The sequence below is a fragment of the Rousettus aegyptiacus genome, unplaced genomic scaffold, assembly GCF_014176215.1.
Source record: "Rousettus aegyptiacus isolate mRouAeg1 unplaced genomic scaffold, mRouAeg1.p scaffold_m13_p_1, whole genome shotgun sequence".
Lineage (NCBI taxonomy): Eukaryota > Metazoa > Chordata > Mammalia > Chiroptera > Pteropodidae > Rousettus > Rousettus aegyptiacus.
Genome location: NW_023416284.1, coordinates 143980174 through 144000728, shown reverse-complemented (window position 1 = coordinate 144000728; position 20555 = coordinate 143980174). Strand labels below are relative to the sequence as shown.

At 44.7% G+C, this 20555-nt stretch overlaps 1 protein-coding gene across 11 annotated transcripts in view; it reads left to right on the top strand.

Moving 5' to 3' along the window:
- SCML4 (Scm polycomb group protein like 4) overlaps positions 1–19998 on the top strand; it is a 91165-nt gene extending 71167 nt beyond the window's left edge. For 8 of the 11 annotated variants that reach the window (XM_016160200.2, XM_016160199.2, XM_016160198.2 and 5 more), the window contains 3 exons: positions 9549–9839; positions 13875–14020; positions 16530–19998. In XM_016160200.2, the coding sequence (XP_016015686.2) occupies positions 9549–9839; positions 13875–14020; positions 16530–16655 (563 nt within the window). In that variant the 3' untranslated portion in view covers positions 16656–19998. Of the gene's footprint in view, positions 1–807; positions 3874–9548; positions 11292–13874; positions 14021–16529 lie in introns of those variants that run through there. The other 3 variants (XM_016160206.2, XR_004950827.1, XR_004950829.1) reach the window with 3 other exon arrangements.
- Positions 19999–20555: the final 557 nt, after the last annotated feature.

The following is a 20555-nucleotide window of genomic DNA, read 5'->3' as shown; positions in this document are numbered from 1 at the left end:
GGAGTAATGGACACTCCCAGCGTATTTCATTATGGTTGAAACCATACACCCATCATTTAGAAATCAAATGTGCTTTTTTTGTTGAACTATAATTTGTTTAATATCAGAGCTCTACAGAGAATGACTATGCAGAGAATATCTATCTTTCCAAAAGATTGGTTATTCCTTTAAAGAAATAGGGTTTATCCAGTGGCATGAGTTCCTTGATTTTGAAACATCCATTTAGTCCGTCAACAGACATTCTTTGAGCTTCCCCTATTTGTGATGCACTAAGGTCCGCAGGGCTGAGGCCACTTGCTCAGAGCCACACAGAAAGGCAGCAGCAGGGAGGACATTGAGCCCAGATCTTTTCCTCCCTGGCCCTTTGCTCTTCCTCCCTAGCCCGTCTGTCCATCGGGCCCTAACCACTTGCTGGGTGGGGCATACGTCCTGTTTCCCAGCTCAGAAGCATGACTCACAAAATGGATGTTCACGAGTGGCTTGTGGTACACCCATGTCACTTCTAGCAAAGATGTAAACAAACAAGACAACCCCAACCTCCACTTAGCAAAATCTAGGTGGAACCTGCACTCCCAGTAAGTTGATTCTCTCTTCTCCTTCTGGAGCTCCGATCTCAGTCCCTTGAAGCATTTGGCTCTTGCGCTTGTGCCCCTGCTGCATTGCTGCTGGGTGGCATACACAGGGCAGGCAGAGCCAGGAGAAATTTCTCCCTCTACGAAACCCAGAGTGGCCTACTCTACCAGATATAAGGCATAGTATGATCTGATGTTTTAATATTTATTTATTTATTTAATAAACAGCAGAAATTTATTTCTCACAGTTCTGGAGGCCGCAAGTCCGAGACAGGGCACCAGCGTGGTTGAGTGAAGGCCCCCTTCCAGGTTGCAGGCTTCTCCTTGTATCCTCACTCTGCAGAAAAAGTTGATGTGATATTTTAAATGAAATGACAGAGTTTAAAGAGAAATGCAGGAAGGCACGTTGCTCCTTGCAGCCGCTTGCCTCCCGCTGCAGGCCAGTGACTGGAATATCACAGAGCTGTGTTTGTCCTGTCACAGCCTTGAGCCATGTGAACAAAATGAGCCGTCTGGTTCTCAAGCCAGGTGTTGGAAAGGGGGTCATTTGGAAGGAGAACAAGGTACCAGTGTCAAGTTCAGGTCTTAAGAATCCTCGCAGAAAGTTTTGATGGAAAGGTTAAGAGTGTCCAAGGTTTTGCAGCAAATGCTCCGGCGTTCATATATCTTCAGACAGACAGGTCCAGGAGAAGCCCAGCCAGAGCTCCCAGTGTCGAACAGGGAACGTTTGCCAGTGCAGGATTCCGAATCTGAGTTCTGCCTATGTGCCAATGTGATGCATTTAGGAAAAGTTATTTATTATATTTTCAATTATATCATCCCATAAGTTATTGCATTATAAGGCTTAGGTTCTCTTTCGAGTTAAATGAATTAATAAATGCATGTTCCAATTAAGTTGTTAGAACCTCCCAAGGTATGCTGTATATAGGACAAATACCATATTAAATCATGTTGACCAACTTGATAATATTTTAATAGAAAATGTCTATATTAAAACACAACAAAAAGAAATTAAGATAACACTCCTCTTGTCCAAGATCACAAATAAAACCAGATTGAAGATGCCAACGCCTAAGACTTAAAGAACAGAATGATGAGGATGTTTAATACCCACGAGGCTCTCGATGGTTTGGGAGAGATTCCTATGCGGGAGTGTGGAGGAGAAAAAGACCCGCAGGGAAAAAGGCCATGGTGGACTCTTTTTTCCTACAAGGCTGGTCGTGGGAATGCTCTGAAAGACACTCTTCCCTCTGTCTCATTCCTTCTGTTTGAATAAAAAAATCTCCTGAAAATCTGCTCTTTTGTTCCTTTAGGCTAACTGTCTTTTATGTGACACTCCCACTCTTCAGTCCCCCATGAGTCACTCTCCAACGGGCCAGATGATGCTGGGGACCTCTGGGTCAGCTGCAGAAGGCCTCTGTGTCTCTGGCAGGCCTGTCCAGAGAGGCTCCTGCCTATGATGGAAGAGGAGAGGTAGGGAATGGGCCATAGCTCTAAGAAGATCCAAGGGCACGGTGACTAAGTTCTCTGATTTATACATCAGAACACAGGAAGCACAGGACTAATGGAAGGGAAGGACCAAGTATATGAGATGTAGCCATTCCCAAGCTTCCAGGGCCCACAGGAGCTGTAATTAGAGATTCTATCCAGCCCTCTGGGCTGTTCCCCTGGACTGATACCATGAACCCCTGTGGTGGGCCTAAGGTAATATCTGCAGGCTATCCACATCAGTGTCTGTTGGCCATGTATCAGAACAAGTGTTAAAATGGCAAACCATGTCAAGAGGAATTGAAGCAACTTAGGGACCCAATAGGCTTCTAAGATAAACTTCATGAACTCTCCTATTAGTGGGCAGTTTCTGGGCCTCATACATAAGCAGTAATCCCTTTGTTGAAAATAATCCTATAAATTTCCTGGTAGAGAATTGGACAGATATTCCACAGCAGATACATCATAGCTGCTACTGAATTAGTAATCACAGCTTCCAATCTGGATATGCAGAGTATGAAGAAAGAAAGAAATCCCCTTTTCCCATCTGTTTTTATCTATTGCTGTGTGACAAATTACCTCAAAACTTGGTGGTTTAAACTAACATTTATTACCTCACAGTTTCTGTGAGTCAGGAGTTTAGGCGCAGCTTAACTGAGTCCTCTGGCCCTGGGTCTCCCCCAAGATTGTACCTCAAAGCTCAACTAGGGAAGAATCCACTTCTTAGCTCATTCATGGGGTTGTTGGCAAGATTCAGTTTCCCATGAGCTGTTGGTTCCTTGTCATGTAGGCCTCTCCTCAGAGCACCTCCCAACATGGCAGCTTGCTTCATGAGCGTGAGGAATACTGAAAGGCACCATGAGCCTTCCTAAAAGTCAGGATGTCCATTTAGAACCAAAACTTATAAGGTGTCCTCTCTTCCAGGGACTCCAATATCTTCCTGATTAGAGACCACGTTTAATTTCCCCCAAGTTCTGTGAAAGACCCCAATGTGTAGGGCTATTGAGGACAGAGGGCATGTCTGTGGAAGGTCTCCTCCATCTTCACCCTTTCCCACCTCTTGGGAGTTCCCATGAGGCTTGAGGTAGGGGCTTGGCAAAGCTTCAAGAAACAAGATGGTCATGAAACCTGCTTTACTCTAGAGACTAGAAGGCATTCATTATTCCACCCTGCTGACTTCAGGCAAAATTGCCTTTGGGCAAAATTTCCACAGGAGGAAATCAACCCATAGGCTTAGAACAAAGTCTTAGGCAAACCAGAAACATCAGGGAGCATGAAAGAAGTTCACGCGGCAGGCACTAAAATTATGTGCATCTCATTAGGGGAGAAAAGATATAAATGTGCTTAAATGGATCAGAAGGGAGTCATGAGGTGGATTCTGAGGGCTGAGTGATCTGAACTTAGAGACAAGCTTAAAGAGAAAATCTATACTGGCCAGAGACCAAGTTAATGGAAAATTTAATTGAACCGAATGAAATGCTAAGCTTCATAGGTGGTGTGGCACTGTGCCCTTTGAACCAGGAAGGCTGGGACAAGAGGCCACAGAGGGCCCTCAGGGAAAACATGATGAGCTTATCTGATTGAGAACAAGGGGCGGGGCTGCCTAAGAAAAGAAAACCTGCAAACCTCCACAGGAACCTCAGTGAAAGGCAGCTCGAGGGCAGAGAGGAAATCTGCAGGTTTCTAGCACCAAGAAGTCCCTTAGAGGTCTCTCTGCCTCCCGCAGCACTGAGCAGGTGCTGGGCACTGAGCAGTGAGTGCCTGAGAGGAGCGTGTGCGAGGTTGCCTAGTGGCAGAGACACAGCTACGCAAGGTAGGAAAAATGCCCTGTGTCCCTGTGCCGCTCTGCTGGGGACCTGCTACTGTTTCCTAGGGCCTTCTCCCTCCTGCCCCCTTCCTCCTTCTGCTCCTCTCCTTGCAGGTCTTTTTCTCTACATTCTAGATCTTACTGACTGTGCCCCTCACCTGGTGAAGCGCTGGGTAATAGTTCTTCCAGAGCTATTCCAATTGCAGTGATATCGGGCCACCTGTATTATTTTCTTCTCTAATCTGGGTTTCCAGGCTAGGGGTTTTTGGTGCTGCCATCTCTTTAAGCAGCTGAGCCATTCACACAGGAGCTCTCTGGATGCTGACCCGCTGGTTTGATCTTCCTGTCAGCCTGGGCAGGGTTGTGTGGCCTGCTGGGCTTTGCAGACCTGCTGGCAGCAGGTCCCTAGAAAGACACAGGCTGCCAGCCTGGGGGAAGGTGGCAGTGATGATTGTAAAACAGGTTCACTCTTTGCAATTGGGGGGTTATGACTGATGTGGGGAGATGAGGTGGGGAGTGGTGTGTGTGTGTGTGTGTGTGCACGCACGTGTGTGTGTGTGTGTGAGTGTGTGTGTGTGTGTGAGAGAGAGAGAGAGAGAGAGAGAGAGATGGGGAGAGAGAGAGAGAAAGACCGTTTACTACTGGAAAAGAATAGTGTCTAAAGCTCTGGAATTTTGGGGTTATTATTGCATGAATAGATATTATTTGAGAATAATTTTGCAGATGGTGGTATTGTTGCCTTTTAGGGTACTTGGTGAGAGAATTCAAGTAAAGTGCCAGTTTAAATTTTTTAAATAAAATAAATAGTCCACGTTTACTTAACTGTGAGCAATTAGGTCTTGTGTCCTAAATGACAAATGGCAATTAATCAATGCCAGTCTGAACTGAAACTTGGTCAAGAGTGTCTGTGGTTTTACACACGTGGGCCCCTTTTTCCTCTCCACCTGCTCTCAATGCTTTGGGAATTTTTCTTTCTCTTTCTGGGTCTTGGTTTTCTTTTTCCTGTCTGTCTGCCTCCTCCTGCTTTTCTCTGGACGCTCTCTACATTCCAGGTGCTCATGCCTGATCCTATAGAACCGTAGCAAGAATGGGTTGCACTGGGCTTCCTAAAAGCCTGTGCAGAGGCCTCTGCAGGGGTGAGAGAGGAGGGGAAAGCCACGCACTCCTGATCCTGGAGTTTGCTCCCCAAAAAGTGAGGCTTAGACATGTTTCAGATTCAGAAGTAAGGGGGTAACACTTGAGGCTAGAGTGGGTTTGAACTCTTCTAGGGTGTCCTGTGGCCTCACTCACGGGTAGGCTTTATACAGTGGCTGAGGGAAACCATAGTCCAGATTAACCATTGTGAAGAAAGAACATTGGGCTCCCCTGAAGGTTACCTCTGATGGGGTGGCAGAGGCTTCTTTCGAATGTGCCATTTGTACATTTGCCTATCTATTTCAGCACGTTCGTGTGATCGCACAAAAGCAGGTTATTTCTTTTTCTAGAGGAAAGATTTAATGATTTACAAGTGGCATCCTTAGTCTCTAGGATAGGGCAGAAGTTACAGAAGAGAGGTACATAAAATGCCTCTTGTTTACCCTACTTTGCTGAGCTGGTGGTCTTCACCTTAAGTAGAGGTTGGGTTGTATCCTCTTATTTAATGAGAGGTGTCAGGGTAACAAGACAGCTCAATTCAGATGAGAAGGGATTTTCTAAGAATCCAAGAGAAAACGACCATGAATGACTTAACCGGTCAGCCTTGTGGTTGGCTGGAATCTGTGAGCAGGGTTTGTATCGGTGCTGGGCATTTGTGTCTGGACCATCCTAGATCCGCTGGCCCCATCTGGTGTTCACTTACCGGTCAGCCATAAAACCGTTTAAAAATTTTAGTTTTCTTTACAAGTACAGATTTGGTCCTTTTCCCCAACTTTAAATAGTAGTTTTAGGTAACAAACAATCTACGTGTCCTACTTTATCAAATTCTTACGCTACTAGAAGTTCTGCATAGTTGTAATTTAACTACCTCTATGTTGGATGACTTCATGGTTTTAAATAATATAAAGATTATGTATCCAGTAGTCATTTTTTTTTTTTTTACTAAAGCAAGAGGAACTGGAGTTAGATGTAAGGAAGAACTTTCGGGCGATGAGATTTGTAGCACGATGACCTAACCTGAGAGAGAGATTATAAAATGTCTTTGGGGAGGCTTTTAAATAAGAGGTTCAGTTATATTTACCTTACTTTCCTCTCTAGATATCACCCTGCCTGAAAAGAGGGGTAGGGGCTACCTCAATGCATTCCTGTGTTAATATATCACATTTGCAATTTTTACTATGTCTCACTAACACCTGTAGAAGCATTTACTCAAGATATTCTTTTCAATGGATTCATTTCTTTTAACTTTAGCCTTTAGTCATCTTAAGCAATGATGGTATCAGTGGAATCATAGTTTGATGGGCTAATTATATTTTACTGATGTGCACTAAAATATGTGACTATAAAAAAATAATGTCCACCTGTAGTTGTGTCTTCCAAAAAGATATATGTTCAAGTCCTAACCTCTGGTGCCTGTGAATGATAAATGTGAGGAAGCTACCCCCTTTGGTAAGAGGGTCTTTGCAGACATAATCGAGCTAAAATGGGGTCATGCTGGATTATGGGCCCTAATCCAATGACAGGTGCCCTTAGAAGAAGATGGAAATTTGGACCCAGTCATAGATACACAGGGAGAGTGCCATGCGATGGTGGAGGCAGAGACTAGAAGGATGTCTCTACAGCGAAGGAACACCAAGGATCATTGGCAACCACCAGAAGCTAGGAAGAGACAAGAAAGGACCCTCCCCTGGAGCCTTCGGAGAGAGTATGGCCCTGCTGACACTTTGATTTCAGACTTCTTGCCTCCAGATTATGAGAGAATATGTTTCTGTTATTTCAAGTCACCCAAGTGTGATAATTTCTGCAGCCTTAAGAAACGAACACACCAAAGTACCACCTAAAATCAGCTTGGGAACATGCTGGCTGGATGTTCCGTGAAGGTCCTGTTCAGTCCTGTGGTCGAATGAGGAAGGCCTTCATCGTATCAGTCATTTTTACACTCCGCTACGATGTGAGCGCCAACTCCCCTCTTTATAAAGGCAAGGGAAGGTTGTTTAATCAGGTTTGAGCAGATGCATCTCATCACTGGGAATGGCACCCTGGTGTGTGCACCTGGCTGTGCTGTTCACTCCAGGCTTCCTGGGAGCCACGGGCTGTGCGGAGCCATGGCTGGGGTTTGGTGGCGTCTCCGTGGTCGTCCACCTGCCCGACTTCAGAACCATCTTTTGCTGGGTAGAAAACTCGATGTTCTCTTGAGTCAGTTTTACTTTCTAATGAGTTCGTTTGGATCGTAGCCCAGAAGCTGACTTATTACCTTTGATCTGATCCATGGTCGTCGCAGTTTTTAAACCAATAATGTCCACGCTCCCTTGTTTCCCATTTCCACCGTGTCATAGGACAACAATCTTCCATCCGTATCTGTATTTTCCAACTGTCATGCAGCTTAGTGAATTATCAGCATTCTCTATCTTAAACAATCAGAATTATGTGGACATATTTAATTTGGATCTAAAATATTTAATAAACAGAATAAATGTTGTAGTCAAATCATTTTTTATTTTTTTTATCATGCATCTACATGAAGAATGTATATTTAGTCCTTTATAATCTGAATTGTAACACATATTCTGCCTAACAGCTGCCTCACTGCTAAACTGGCCCAAATGAGTGCCGTCTGTATACCAGACACTGAGTAGCTTCCTCACATTTACCAAAGCACCTGACACTGGGAACACAAAAAAGATTAATGTCCCAGACTATGAGTACTTTCCAACAAAGGACATGTAATGGTAACCTTGCTGCTTACTGACTTAGAATAGTGCTGACCCGTAGTAGGTACTCAATAAGTATTAGTTTTTCTCTCCTTCACTCCATTCAGGAAGCAGCCTAGTATATAGCTCTGTAACCTGGTCCTTTTTAGAATCTTCCCGCTGATGTCTTCTGACCCAGAGTAGAGACCACGAAGGCACAGGTGCAGGGTTCCAGGCTCCTGACGACATCTTGCAGCACTCCATTTGCTACGAAGCATGAGGCACAGCGCATGCTCGCCCTTAGGCGGCTCAGCTCCCTTGTGGCCTCGTGGCCAAAGCAGTGTTTGTCCAACTTGACTACAACACCTTCGAGAACATGTTCACACCAAACACGGGCATTCTGCAATGACTTTTAAAAACAGCTTTATTGAGATATGATTCATATGTCATCTAATTTGCCCATTTAAACTGAACAGTTCGGTAGTTTTTCGTATATTCACAGGTATGTGCAACCATCACACCCTTTAGCTAGCACCCTCTATCCCATCAACCCCCATGCCCTAGGCAACCACTAATCTACTTTTTGGTCTTTCGTGGCTGGCTTCTTTCACTTCGCATAGTATTTCTAAGGCTCATTCATGCTATAGCGTTATCAGTCTTTGATTTTTTTTTTTAATGCCTGAATAATATTTCATTGTATGGACACCCCACATTTTTGTTTATCATCAATTAATAACCATTTGGATTGTTTCTACCTTTTGGCTATTATGAATAGTGTTTTTGTAAACATTCGTGTATAAAATTTTTATGGACATGTGTTTTCATTTCTCTTGTATAGAGACCTAGGAGTGGAATTGCTGGGTCATCTGGTAACTATTTTTAACCATTTGAGGAAGAGCCAGACTGTTTTCCAAAGAGGCTGCACTATTTTACGTTCCCACCAGCAGTGTCTGAGGGTTCCAATTTCTCTACAGCATCACCAACACTTCTTAATATATGACTTTTTTTTTTATTATAACCATTCTAGTGAGTGTGAAGTGGTACCTCATTGTGGTTTTGATTTGCATTTCCCAATGACTAGTGATGTGGAATATGTTTTCATGTGCTTATTGGCCACTTGTATATCTCCAACAGCCTGTAAGAGCTGTAAGTACAGAAAGTCCTGATTTACTTGATGGGGGGCAAGCTGTGGATGAGGTTGGCTGATTCTTCAGGTCCTCTACTCCCCCTGCACTTTAGATTGGCTCTTTATCTCATCTGCAGGGTTTCAAGAGGATCATGGCACTGTCCAGATCGTCACTTGTGTCCCCAATTTGTTAGCTTTGGTGAAAGGTTAATGCCCACATGTGTTTTGGGACTAAAAGCCTGGGGAGCAAACAGAATTGCACCTGGTCATCACTCAGGCCAAAGTCTTCTAGCTCTGGGACATTGTGACTCCTGCTTGATCTGTCCCAAGAATCTCAAGCCATGCGAGGGACAGTAGGCAAGAGAAGAGGAAGCAGGGAGATACGGACAAGCCAGCAGAGCCTGTCGGAGGGGCAGGGCCATGGAAACAGAAAGACCTTTGTTTGAATTTTATTTCCAAGTCATCAGTAACCAAGATAATCACTTTTCCCTCTAAATTCAGAGGAGCACATCTCCCAATCCTTATTAGAATATGCTTCGTTGGTGAGGCAGATATTTCAGTTGGCTGAGAGGCCGAGCTATTTGGGATTATGCAGTGCGGTCCATTCCTCCTCAGCTCCCATCTCCACAGATAGTGGCACCCGTAATGCCAGGAAATACCAAGACTGAGCACCGGGTGGCTCCTTGAACTGCTTTCTGATCTCTGCTTCTCTGCTTTGTCTTCTTGCTTAGCAAAAACAGTCATCACTGAGGAGTGTCTGGTGAACCCTGTGGGCATGAGTCGCTACAGCGTGGACCCCTCCGCCTCCACCTTTACTCACAGGGGCTCCTTGCCTACCATCTCCTCGCTGTACTGCAAGAGGCAGAACTCTGGAGACGGCCACCTTGGCGGAAACTCAGCCACCACTACCAGTGGTCCCCGCATCAGCCCCATGTCCTCTGGAGGCCCCTCAGCACCTGGGCTAAGGCCCCCAGGCTCCAGCCCCAAGAGAAACGGGACCTCTCTTGAAGGAAACAGATGTGGTAATGTAATGCATGCACTGGCTTCCTTGTGACTTTACCTCCTCTGCCCATACGTACCCTGGGACCACTGCGCATAGGGGGAGGAGGGGACTGTGGCTGTTTGAACATGGAAACGCTGGGAAAATTAGAAGTTCCCATAAGCCCCTTCATGGATTTTTGTTGTTAATGAAGGCAGCCTTTGACGATAAGCAACGAAAATGATTTATTAGAGTAGGCTGGGCTGTAGTCATAAGTAAATTCCAAAATGTGGCTCAAATGTGATAGAAATTTATCTTTGTTCACAGTCCAAGGTGAGTGTTCCTAGTGGGGGTGCATCCCAGTTTAAGGACCCAGGCTCTGTCCATTTTGTGGCTCTGCTGTCCCTTAGGCCTCCATGCACCAGCACAAAGGGAACGCGTGGGTGGGGAAGGCACGCGTACACCCCTAGAGCCAGGGAGCGATTCGCATCACGTCCGCTCACATGCCTTTGGCAAGGGCTGGCCATTAGGCAAACTTAACTCCTAGGGAGCCTGAGGGGTGTAGACCAGCTCTCTGCCAGGAAAAAGAAGAACCACATGTTGGTAAAGAGTTTCCTTTTGCATAGTGAGTGACACTTGCAGGACACAAATATATGGGCAGAACCACAGTTATGCAAAATTTCCAGTGTTGATTATAATGCCACTTCTGTCTCACCCATTACAGATAGTTTGTTGGGATGTAATGTATAACAGTGTTATCATTCTAAGGACAGCTTGGTGTCCATTTTGGTTTTTGCTTTTTAAAAATATATATATATATATGTGTATTTTCAAGCTTTAGTATTTTGTAAGTGAATAGAGGCCATATAGCATGATGGACAATCACATGGACAGCAGAGCCGGATGATCTAGGCTAAAATCCTGGATATGCCGCTTCCTGACTGTGTGACCTTTTGCAAGTCTGAACTCTGTGCCTCAGTTTCCTCACTTGTGAAATTGGAATAATAGTACCTACCTCATAGGTTTGTTGGAAGGATTAAATAAGTTCATATGTGTAGTTAGTACAGTAAATAAGTTCATATGTGAATTTAGGCCTAGGACATAGTAAGAGCTCAATAAATGTTAGAATCAGAGATCATGTGAACACAATAAAAGAAAATAAAAGAAAAACTTGATTAAAATCTAAGGATTGGTCAGGTTCTCTTCTACCTCCCATCTCCCTCACCTAACAGTGTCTCAAAAATTCTTTCAACAGAAACAGTGGAAACAACAGTGTTTCAAACTAGCCGATGTTGCCTGGGGTGTGGGATAGCCTGGGTACCTTGAATACTTTGCACACAGCCTTGTTTCTAGGAGAGATGCATTCTCTGGGGCCAGGTCACTAAGAGGAGATAAAGACGTCTGCCCTCCCTTTGCCTTCACCCCCATACTTCCCACCCCAATTCCAGCTGCCAGAGAGGCTGAGAAGGCCAAGGAGACTTACAGACAGCCTGAGGTAGGACACTGAGGAGTCCCCTTTGAAAACTGATAGTCTTCCATTCAGGAGGCTTCTTGTCAGGCTCCAACCCCAATCCATATTCACTTGATTCTTAAAATGCTCTTGAGAAACAAAATGAAGAAAATGAGGTCCATAGAGAATGATCAGGGTCAGGACGGGGCCAAACGCCTGGCCACTGACTCTTCATTCAGTGAGCTTTGTATAGGACAGACTTTCAGATGTGTGAGAAGCTAGCTCTCTTAGTGTTGCACAGGACAGTCTGTAGTGTGAAGGGACCATACAGTGTCATAGGTGAAAGGGACTTTAGAGATCCTTCCCAATTCCCTCTTTCATATCTGAGAAGCACAAGTATACTCACATAGCTAGTGGGTGGTAGAGGTTTCATTCCATTCTTCATACGGCTCTATTATTAGCTAAAAAGTTTTCCCTGAATTATGAATACTCAAAAGGAAATTCCGCATGTGCTTGTGGGTATGTGTGAAACAGAGAGAGACCTAGAGACAGTAGTACTAGTACCTGTGCTAAAAAAATGTCTGGGATTGCTTTAAATCCTGATTCATAGTCATTCTACTTCTGGAGAATGTGAGAAATGACAAAAACTATCTTTAATTACACATCCATTCCAAACTGGGTTTTACTTTTCGCATGTCTCTGGCAGCTCCCAGTGAATGGACATGACCATCCATATACAAAGTTCTCCACGCTGGAGAAATCCGCCTTTGTAAAGGCATTTGGCAAAGCACTTTGCCTGCTCTGTTCCCTTAGGAGCAAGATCCATCACGTCTTACCAATGTCCAATCACATCTGCATGGCCTGACTGTCAGTCTGGACCCATCTGTCTTCCTGACACCGGAGCAGTTGGCGGAGCGGAAGGGGGCTAGTGTAGTTATTACCTCTGTAAGCAGGGACCACGGCAAAGCCTTTACAAACCTACCACTGGGAAGTTCCATTTCTCTTCCTTCTCGAGCAACTCCCAAGATGTGACAAGCTTCCTGCTGCTCTCTGTCTTGTATGACTAAAAAGCTCCCGCCCCCACTCCCGAGCCTGGCCCAGCTGCTGCTTTCCAGCCTGGAAAAGTGAAAGATGCCCCCAGCAAGCACCAGGCACCAGAGGTAGAGCCACTTTCCCTCCACGGCCAGCCGTCACCTGAAGCGCCTCCTTTGTAAAGACAAGCCACCCTGCTTGCTTAGCCCAACACCTGGGCTGAGACGGTGGGAAAACAGTTCCCTGACCTTGCTCGAAGGAACTTAGGCTCCCACGGACGAGGCCATGAATTAGTCTGGTATTTTTCTTTCCTATCGAATACAGAAAATTAGGTGTAACTTCTGCTCTGATCACTCTAAAATCATTCTTGGCACCGAAGACTCCCAGCCTTTGTAATCAGAGAATCTATTACCACCCTGATTAACGCCGAAGCTTAGATGGGCGGGATCCAGAAGCGAACGCGGTCTCCGTGAGGCCTCGTCCTCATGTTGAGGGCAGTGAAATCATCTCTAATAATCATGTATCAGCATTCAGATGGCTCTGGGAGGCTTTAACAGTTTCCCGGCAAAACGCCCATGCCAAAGCACCTTAGGGGACCCTTCCAGGTCTAATGATGAAGAGGCGGGGAAAATCTCAAAGTAAATCCAGTTCTCAGCCAAACCATTATGTATTTAGGATAGACTCGGAAATGTGATGCTGTACAATTCTCAGCACTTATGGAGAACTGAGTACTTCTCAAACACCTTAAAAAGAGGAAAAAAGAGACAGCAGACCACTGCACCCTGAGATTAGAGAAGGGGCGCAGAAGTGAAGGCTTCTCCACTTCTAATTCAGGATTACAATGTGGGAAGCATCTTCATTGTTCAGACTTTTTCTGGCCTGAAAACAGGATTAAGGATTACCATGCAAGGCTTTTGTATAAGTTATTTATACTGTTTCTGCAAAGTATATTGACTTATTTTACAATGACCGAGCCCATATTTACAAATACACTTACTTAGAAACATGGAGGAGTCAATAATCATAAACCCTGTAATGACAGGATCCCATTTTTCACCAAACATTTTGTCCAGGACCTGGTAGAGAAGAGAGGCTCAGCAGATGTTTGTGGAATGGATTGGGGTGGGGGTAGGGGTGGGGAGAGATGAAAAAGATTATCCTCTAGAAAGTAACATCTCACTGGAGGTTATAGACAAGCACATGCATAATTGTAATAGAAGGTAGACTGTGGAAAGCACCTTAATAAAAGAACAAAGATTTGGAAGTTAAAGGTGAAGGAAGGTGATGTCTAGACGGCAGGGCACAGAAATGCTGTCTAGGGCGGGGTCTCCCTGGGCTCTGATGGCTGGCGGAATTCTGTGGAAAGCAGGGAGGATAAATGCTTTCTAGAGAGAAGCAAAAGCCCCAGCTAAAGGTAGAGAAGGGAAGCTAGGGGAACACTCTGTCACAGTCAGTGTATAGTCATTCTCTGTCGCAGGAGGTCACTCCAGCCACTGTCTTGGGCTCAAGGGCCAGGTGGGAGCGGGCAGCACAGATAGGCGCTGAGGTCCTCATCCCAGTGTCTAATGGTCTCCTTCTCTGTGCTCACCCATCCAGCCTCAAGCCCTTCGCCAGATGGGCAGGATGCCAGGCGGCCAAGGAGCAGGAACCCCTCCACCTGGACCGTGGAGGATGTGGTCCGGTTTGTGAAAGACGCTGACCCACAGGCTCTGGGGCCTCACGTGGAGCTCTTCAGAAAGCATGTATGCATGTGGTGGGCCTGGCCCAGGAGAGGGTAGGAGGGGCAGGGGAGGCATGGAGGCGTGGAGGAGGTTCAGGGAGCTCTGGGCTGTGGAAGGGGAAGCCAGTGGGTCTGAACTAAGCCCTGGGGCACCACTTAAGGGAGGCCAGTTGGAACCACAGACTTCTCAGAACGCAGCAACCACTTAGTTTTATTTTTAAGGGATATTTGTCCCATATGGTCTGTCATTTTGGCCTGTAGTAGGAATACCTGTTTCCCTGCTTACTCGTCCATCTGTCTGTGCATTTGACAAATATTTATAGCATACCTACGATCTGCCAAGCAAACTATTAGTGCCTATTCCTAAGTTGTTGGAGGATTAAATAAGAAAATGCACACAAAGTTTAAGCATAGTGTCTGGCTCATAGATAGCCTCCTATTAGTAGGCATTCTTATAATTATTTAGGAGATTCTGAAATATATAAAGATGGTAAATGGGAAAAAAAGATAAGAATTAATACTTTGCCCGCCAAGCTGCTATAACCAATTACCACAAATGTAGTAGTTTAAAACAACACAAACTTACTACCTTATAGTTCAGTGGGTCAGAACTCTGACAGGGGTCTCACTGGGCTGAGTTCATGGTGCGAGCAGGGCTGGCATTCTCTGTGGAGGCTTTTGGGAGAATTTTTTCCCTTGCTTTTTCTAGCATCTAGATCCACCTCATTTCTTATCTCCCGATCCTTATCCTCAAAACCAATAACATCAAGCCAGGTCCTTCTCAGGTTGCTGACTCTTCAGTTCTTTCTTCTGTTTTCTTCTTCCACTTTGCCCCTTCCCCCAAATAATCCAGGATACTCCCCCTATCATAAAGTCAGCTGATCAGCAGCCTTAACCCCATCTGCAACCATAATTCACTTTTGCCAGGTAAATGAACATATTCACAGGTTTCACAGATCAGGACATAGAAATACTGGGGGAAGGAAAGGGAACATTCTTCTGCCTACCACAGTAACCATTACTTTTTTCCTTCCTGTCTCATTTCATTTGGTGATTCTGTTATAGAAATCCAACTCTCTGATCTGAGGAGGATCCTTATCTAACCCAATACTCACATTTTATTAGGGATATATTTGACCTCACCTAATAGCAGGGCCTTGAGAACAAGAACCACAGAGTGGGTTATGATTAGACAGAGCTGAGTGGGAGAAGGCTGGATCTCTTCCAGAGTGGCAGGAGATGGCGGAAGTCTGGGGGTGGGGTAAAGAGAGACTATTAGGCAATGACGCTCCTGGGAAAGCCCACAGGTGAGCTTTTCCCACTCTGACATTTTGCCAAGGATATGAGAAGTGAGTGACACAGAGTAGATGCTTCATCCACACTGGCTGGAGGGCTGGCAAGATGAATGAGAAGGGCTGGTGTCCCTTGTACAGTTATACGAGTCCTGTAACCACGCCTCTTCTCCCCATCCGAGTGCCCCAGATTTCTGCCCTTTGTCTCCACCTGAAAACAGCACTAGAGGTGAATAAGAAACCCAGATTTACTAGATTCATAAATTCAACATACATTCTGGAAGGTTCCCATTTTCAGAGACAAATGGGAGCAATGCCAGGCCCTCAAAGGATTGGCATTCTCTTAGTTGTTCTTTGTGCTAAACCCTGGGATGAGGCAGGTGCATTATTTAGGTGCACCGAGAATTATTGACTGGGCCAGAAAAACACCCCAAATCGCTCATAGAGTACAATTCATAATCTGGTAATCAGCTAAAGATAGGTGGGCTTACCAAGAAAAGAAATTAGAGATCAGAGGGATGGATGGAAGTCACAGCCTTATACCAGCACCTGGAATGGAAAGGGAACCACTAGTTTCAGGGTCTAATGATGATACTTTGTCTTAGTCAGTTCAGGCCACTGTAGCCAATGTACCAGGCTGGCTTATGAACAATAGCAATTTATTTCTCAAATCTGGAGGCTAGAAGTCCAAGATCATGGTGCCAGCCTGTTCTGAGTCTAGTGAGAGCCCTCTTCTGGGTTGCAGACTGCCATCTCCTCTTTGTATAAGGACACTAATCCCATTCATGAGCGTTCCATTGTGACGATGTAATTAACCCACAAAGTCACCACCTCTAAGTGCCACCATATTGGAGGTTAGGATTTCAACATATGAATTGCTGGGAGCACAAACCTTCAGTCCATTGCACATTTCTTGCTCCTTTAGCCCTAGATTGGAGGAGGAGATAAACATCATCTGCGGGATATTGGGATCACAGCTGGGGTTATGTTCGATTTCTTCAATCAGGAGAGAGAAGGAAAAGAAAAGATCCAGTGTATTATAATGACCCGAGGGAGGTGATGGGAAGAGGAATACGTAGTAGTTTTACTTTATCTTTTTGAGAAGATCTGGCTTTGTCACTAAGAGAAAAGTAAATCCATATTCCCTTACCTTACCCCCGAACACACCCTAATTGTAGACACTACTTGATCACTCTGACTATCTTCCGGGTTTTCTTTTTTCTGATCATGTTTCACTAGGAGATTGATGGCAATGCTCTCTTGTTGCTGAAGAGTGACATGATCATGAAATACCTGGGCCTGAAGCTGGGGCCTGCGCTGAAACTCTGCTACCATATTGACAAACTGAAGCAGGCCAAGTTCTGACGGCTTTTAAAACATAGAAGCAAAATCCAGACAGCAGATCTCAAGACCATCTTCTGCCTTACAACCTCCAGCCACCATCACAAAATCGATTTTCTTCTTAAAAACAACAGCCACAAAGACTTGGTCTTTTTCTAAAACTCGTGCATCTTGCCTTTTAAAAAATAATTCGGCGTGGCCCTTTTGAAGGGCTCCTTTGTGTTAATGATTTGCCAAAAAATACCTATCATTTTAAACGTTCCCGAGAGGTTGGTCCTATTTTTACAGCGAGAGTGGGGAACTGAATGCTGGCGCCCAGGGAGAACGCCGGCGGGTTCCATGGATGCGCGAAGGACCTTTGTCTCTGCCCGCTTTGCAGGGACACCTGCCGCAGCACCACCTGTCTTTGACTGTGACCTGGGGACCTATCATTGTGAGCCTTGCTTGATTCAGCTCTGGAAGCTGTCTTTTGAGGACAAATGCCTCACCTTGCACTATCTGGAAAACTTGAATTCTTCTGCTCACTGAAAGAGAAGAAAAACTGTGATGCTCCACTAGAGGGCAGACTGCTAATGAAATTTCAGGCCCCTCACTGCAGTAACCTGGTAATTCTGTACTCAGTGAACGGGTTAGGGTTTCTGGAAACAAGAGCTAGCCTACGCAGAGGAAATTTATTCCACAGTCAGCACCACAGATTGCAATTTCAAAAGACCTAATTACTTCCCAAAGGTAATTGGGGCGAAACCATCTTCTAGAAGGTTCTAGTTCACATCCAGTCATTATTACCGACTGGGATATGCAAGCAGCAAAGGCAAGAATTTGGAAGTACACTCTTCCCAGATGGGGCTTTGGAGTTCCTTCCCTCACAGAATCTTTACTGAGGTGTCAATGTGTTGGCACGCTGAAGAATCTTAGTGACATTTAGCCATGGGGGTTTCTTTGAAAAGGAAGAAGAAAAATGTCTCAGCTAAGCTTTGAAGTGGGAGAGTGTTGATTTCTAGTTACATTGCTGGATTACGTAGTTATATCTGTGGCTAATTTTTCTAGTCCTCAACAAATACACAGACATGCTATTATTGGGTTTAATTCAATTTACAAATAGGTCTTTCCTTCCTCACCGTGGAGTAATAGGAAAAAAATTGATTTTCTACTCCTTCACAGCTGTGTCCAGGAAAGTACGATGCGTTCACAATTCACTAGGCAGAAGGGCAACCTCGTCTCCATTCTTCTCTTCTCTCTCTCCTTTCTCTTTCCCTCTCTTTTTCTTTCTCTCTCACTGAACAAAAAGCATATCTTCAAAATGAATTTGCCTTTGCCTTGGGGATAGCCTCTTTCTTAACAAAGTACCCATAGTGTTGGAGGTGAGGAAAGGAATACTAGACTTTGGAATCTCTTGGAGGAGGATGAGGATTTTAAAAAAACGAATCTCAGGGTCTTCCCTGGCCTGAATACAAATTAGAAAAGGCACACCTACCTCCAGGATACAGCTGAGCAGGAGTCTGGGCGGCAGGGTGGAGCAGGGTGGGATTTCAGCCTGCTCACCCCTTAACCAGCTGCCCTTGTACAGGACAGAACCTATACAACCTTGAGGGTAACCCTGGGCAATAGGCATAGTGATCCTCTGTAAATCAGTTAGAAATTAGGTGAAGATCATAAGATACCTTCCATGCCATGCTGTCAGGCCCTCTTTGATGAGCAGTATTTGAGAAAGCACATCGCTTTAAGACACATGAATGGTGGCTGGACTTAAAGCTCAACAGAGAAGGGAAGGAGGAGAACAGTCTAAACCCTCCCACTGAATTGAGGTTGCATCATCAGATTGTGGAAGAGATCAGTGTTTATTGGTGTTGGCACCTGACAAAACTACCTTGAATCAGGCCTTGAGATAGAATCTTCAAGATTTTGAGGTGCTAAATTGATTGTCCCTCAAAGTTAGTTAATCATAAGTACTCACTGCTGGTCTGGAGTTAGGTGATTTTCTTCCAAACGCCATGGATGGTTTCTGTATTCAGAACTGCCAGTGTGAACACAGATCCAGAAACCCCATGCCCCGGGCCACTATGCTTGCTCAACCCTCAACCTTGTGGAGCCTTTTCCTTTAACAGATACCTCACTTAGAGGCTGTCAAAATTTTCTCTCACCCACTCTCACTAGCACCTCCTTCACTACAAAAACTTGAACATGGGTGCCCCCAAATTAAAATCATCCCCAAATAATGTCAAAGGAATCTTTTGAATAGTTTTCAGCAAAGAGAGATTTTCCCATCTCAAGTCTAGAAGAAAACTGGATCTATGTTCACGTGTAACTGCTCTCACGGAGGTGATACTTTATTTCAAATTAAACTTTAAGCAGGACAGATTGCCAAAGCCATGATATTTAAGATTTGACTTTTTAAAAATCTCATTACTCTTAAAGTGAACGCTCCTTTATCAGAGAATAACCTAGGGAAGAAATTCTTCCTTGCCTATTTTTGCTCTGGAATGCAATTAGCTGACCAATTATTGTAGCGATACTGCAATTATAATTAATTTTCACCCTTCTCAAAAATCTTGTCAAATCAACCAGCTAAATAGCTTAGCCGATGTAAAACACACCAGGCCATTTCCTCCAAACAGACCTTAAAGAGTCAGGCCATGTGTGTCACTCTTGCCCAAATGTGAGCTTATGTGGGGGCCTCACATTTGTACAGATATGGTACTTATTATTCCATTGCAGTAGCTTTGCTTCAGGTTGTGGCAAATAACGCTATCGTTTTGCATAATTCCAAATTAGAGTGTATGAGTGTGTGTGTGTGTGTTCATGTTCCAGACATTTTCAATTATACTTGTCTGTTAAAAAGTTTTTAAAGAAATCTAGAGACGATTCTGTTGCCTAAGGTACATTAAATATTTTATGAAGCACATTATTCCTTTTGTGAAGACTTCAGCTAAAAGATGCGGAGTGTGTGTGTGTGTGTGTGTGCGCGCGCGTGCACGCACGCGTGCATGTGTATCCTGACACTGTTGCTAGAAGAGCCTTAGGAAGTGGCTGGGAGTGTATCAGCCACAAATTGCTTGGTTTAATATGCCTCCCCAGCTTTGCAACGTGGAGGCAGAACCTGCTCTAGGCTGTTATTACTAAGTGTCCCCTCTAGTGACAGCAGGGTGCGCCCTGGAGGCAGCTGGGGGATGGTTCTGGGGTTCAGGCCAGGCAGAGACTGTGCGACTGAGGGCAGAGGCCTAGCCAGGGAGCCCTGTGGGCAGGCAGCACCTATCCCGAGTGCCTTGCTTAGTGCCCGCCGGAGCATACACTGGGCTTCCACCCACCATTTCCCTTTGGCAGGGCTGCCAGGTTTTTTTTCCTTTCGGTAAAAAAAAAAAAAAAAAAACGGAGTGAAGCACTCCTCAGGAGAACCAAATATGATATTAAAACACATTGGGAAGGAGCACTGAGCTTAGGTTGGTTTGCTTGAGAAGGAAAACAGTGAGGGAAGGAAGGCAAAAGCATACATTTCTTAGCAAGACACTGAAACGGCACCTCTTCTAACAGCCCCAACCCTTTCGGCTGCGATAACCTGTTTTTGTACTTATGTCTTGTATAGAATATTTCTTGCTGTTTAGAAATTAAAATTATTTTTTAAATTATATTTTGAGATTGCTTTAGGAGAATGATGTCATCTCTCCGAAGACAATTGAAAACTCACAGAGGTGACTGGGGAATTTAGTCATTGTCAGATGGCCTTGACAGATGAAAATATTCTGCTTTCTTTCTAAAAAAAAAAAAAAAAAAATATATATATATATATATATATATATATATATATATATATATATAGCCAGGTCTTCATACATACAAGCGGAAAATGAGTGCTCTCTGATGTTTGGTGTGATGGGGCATTTTTTCAACTCCTCTCCAATGGGATTAGACGATGAGGAAATCTGACTC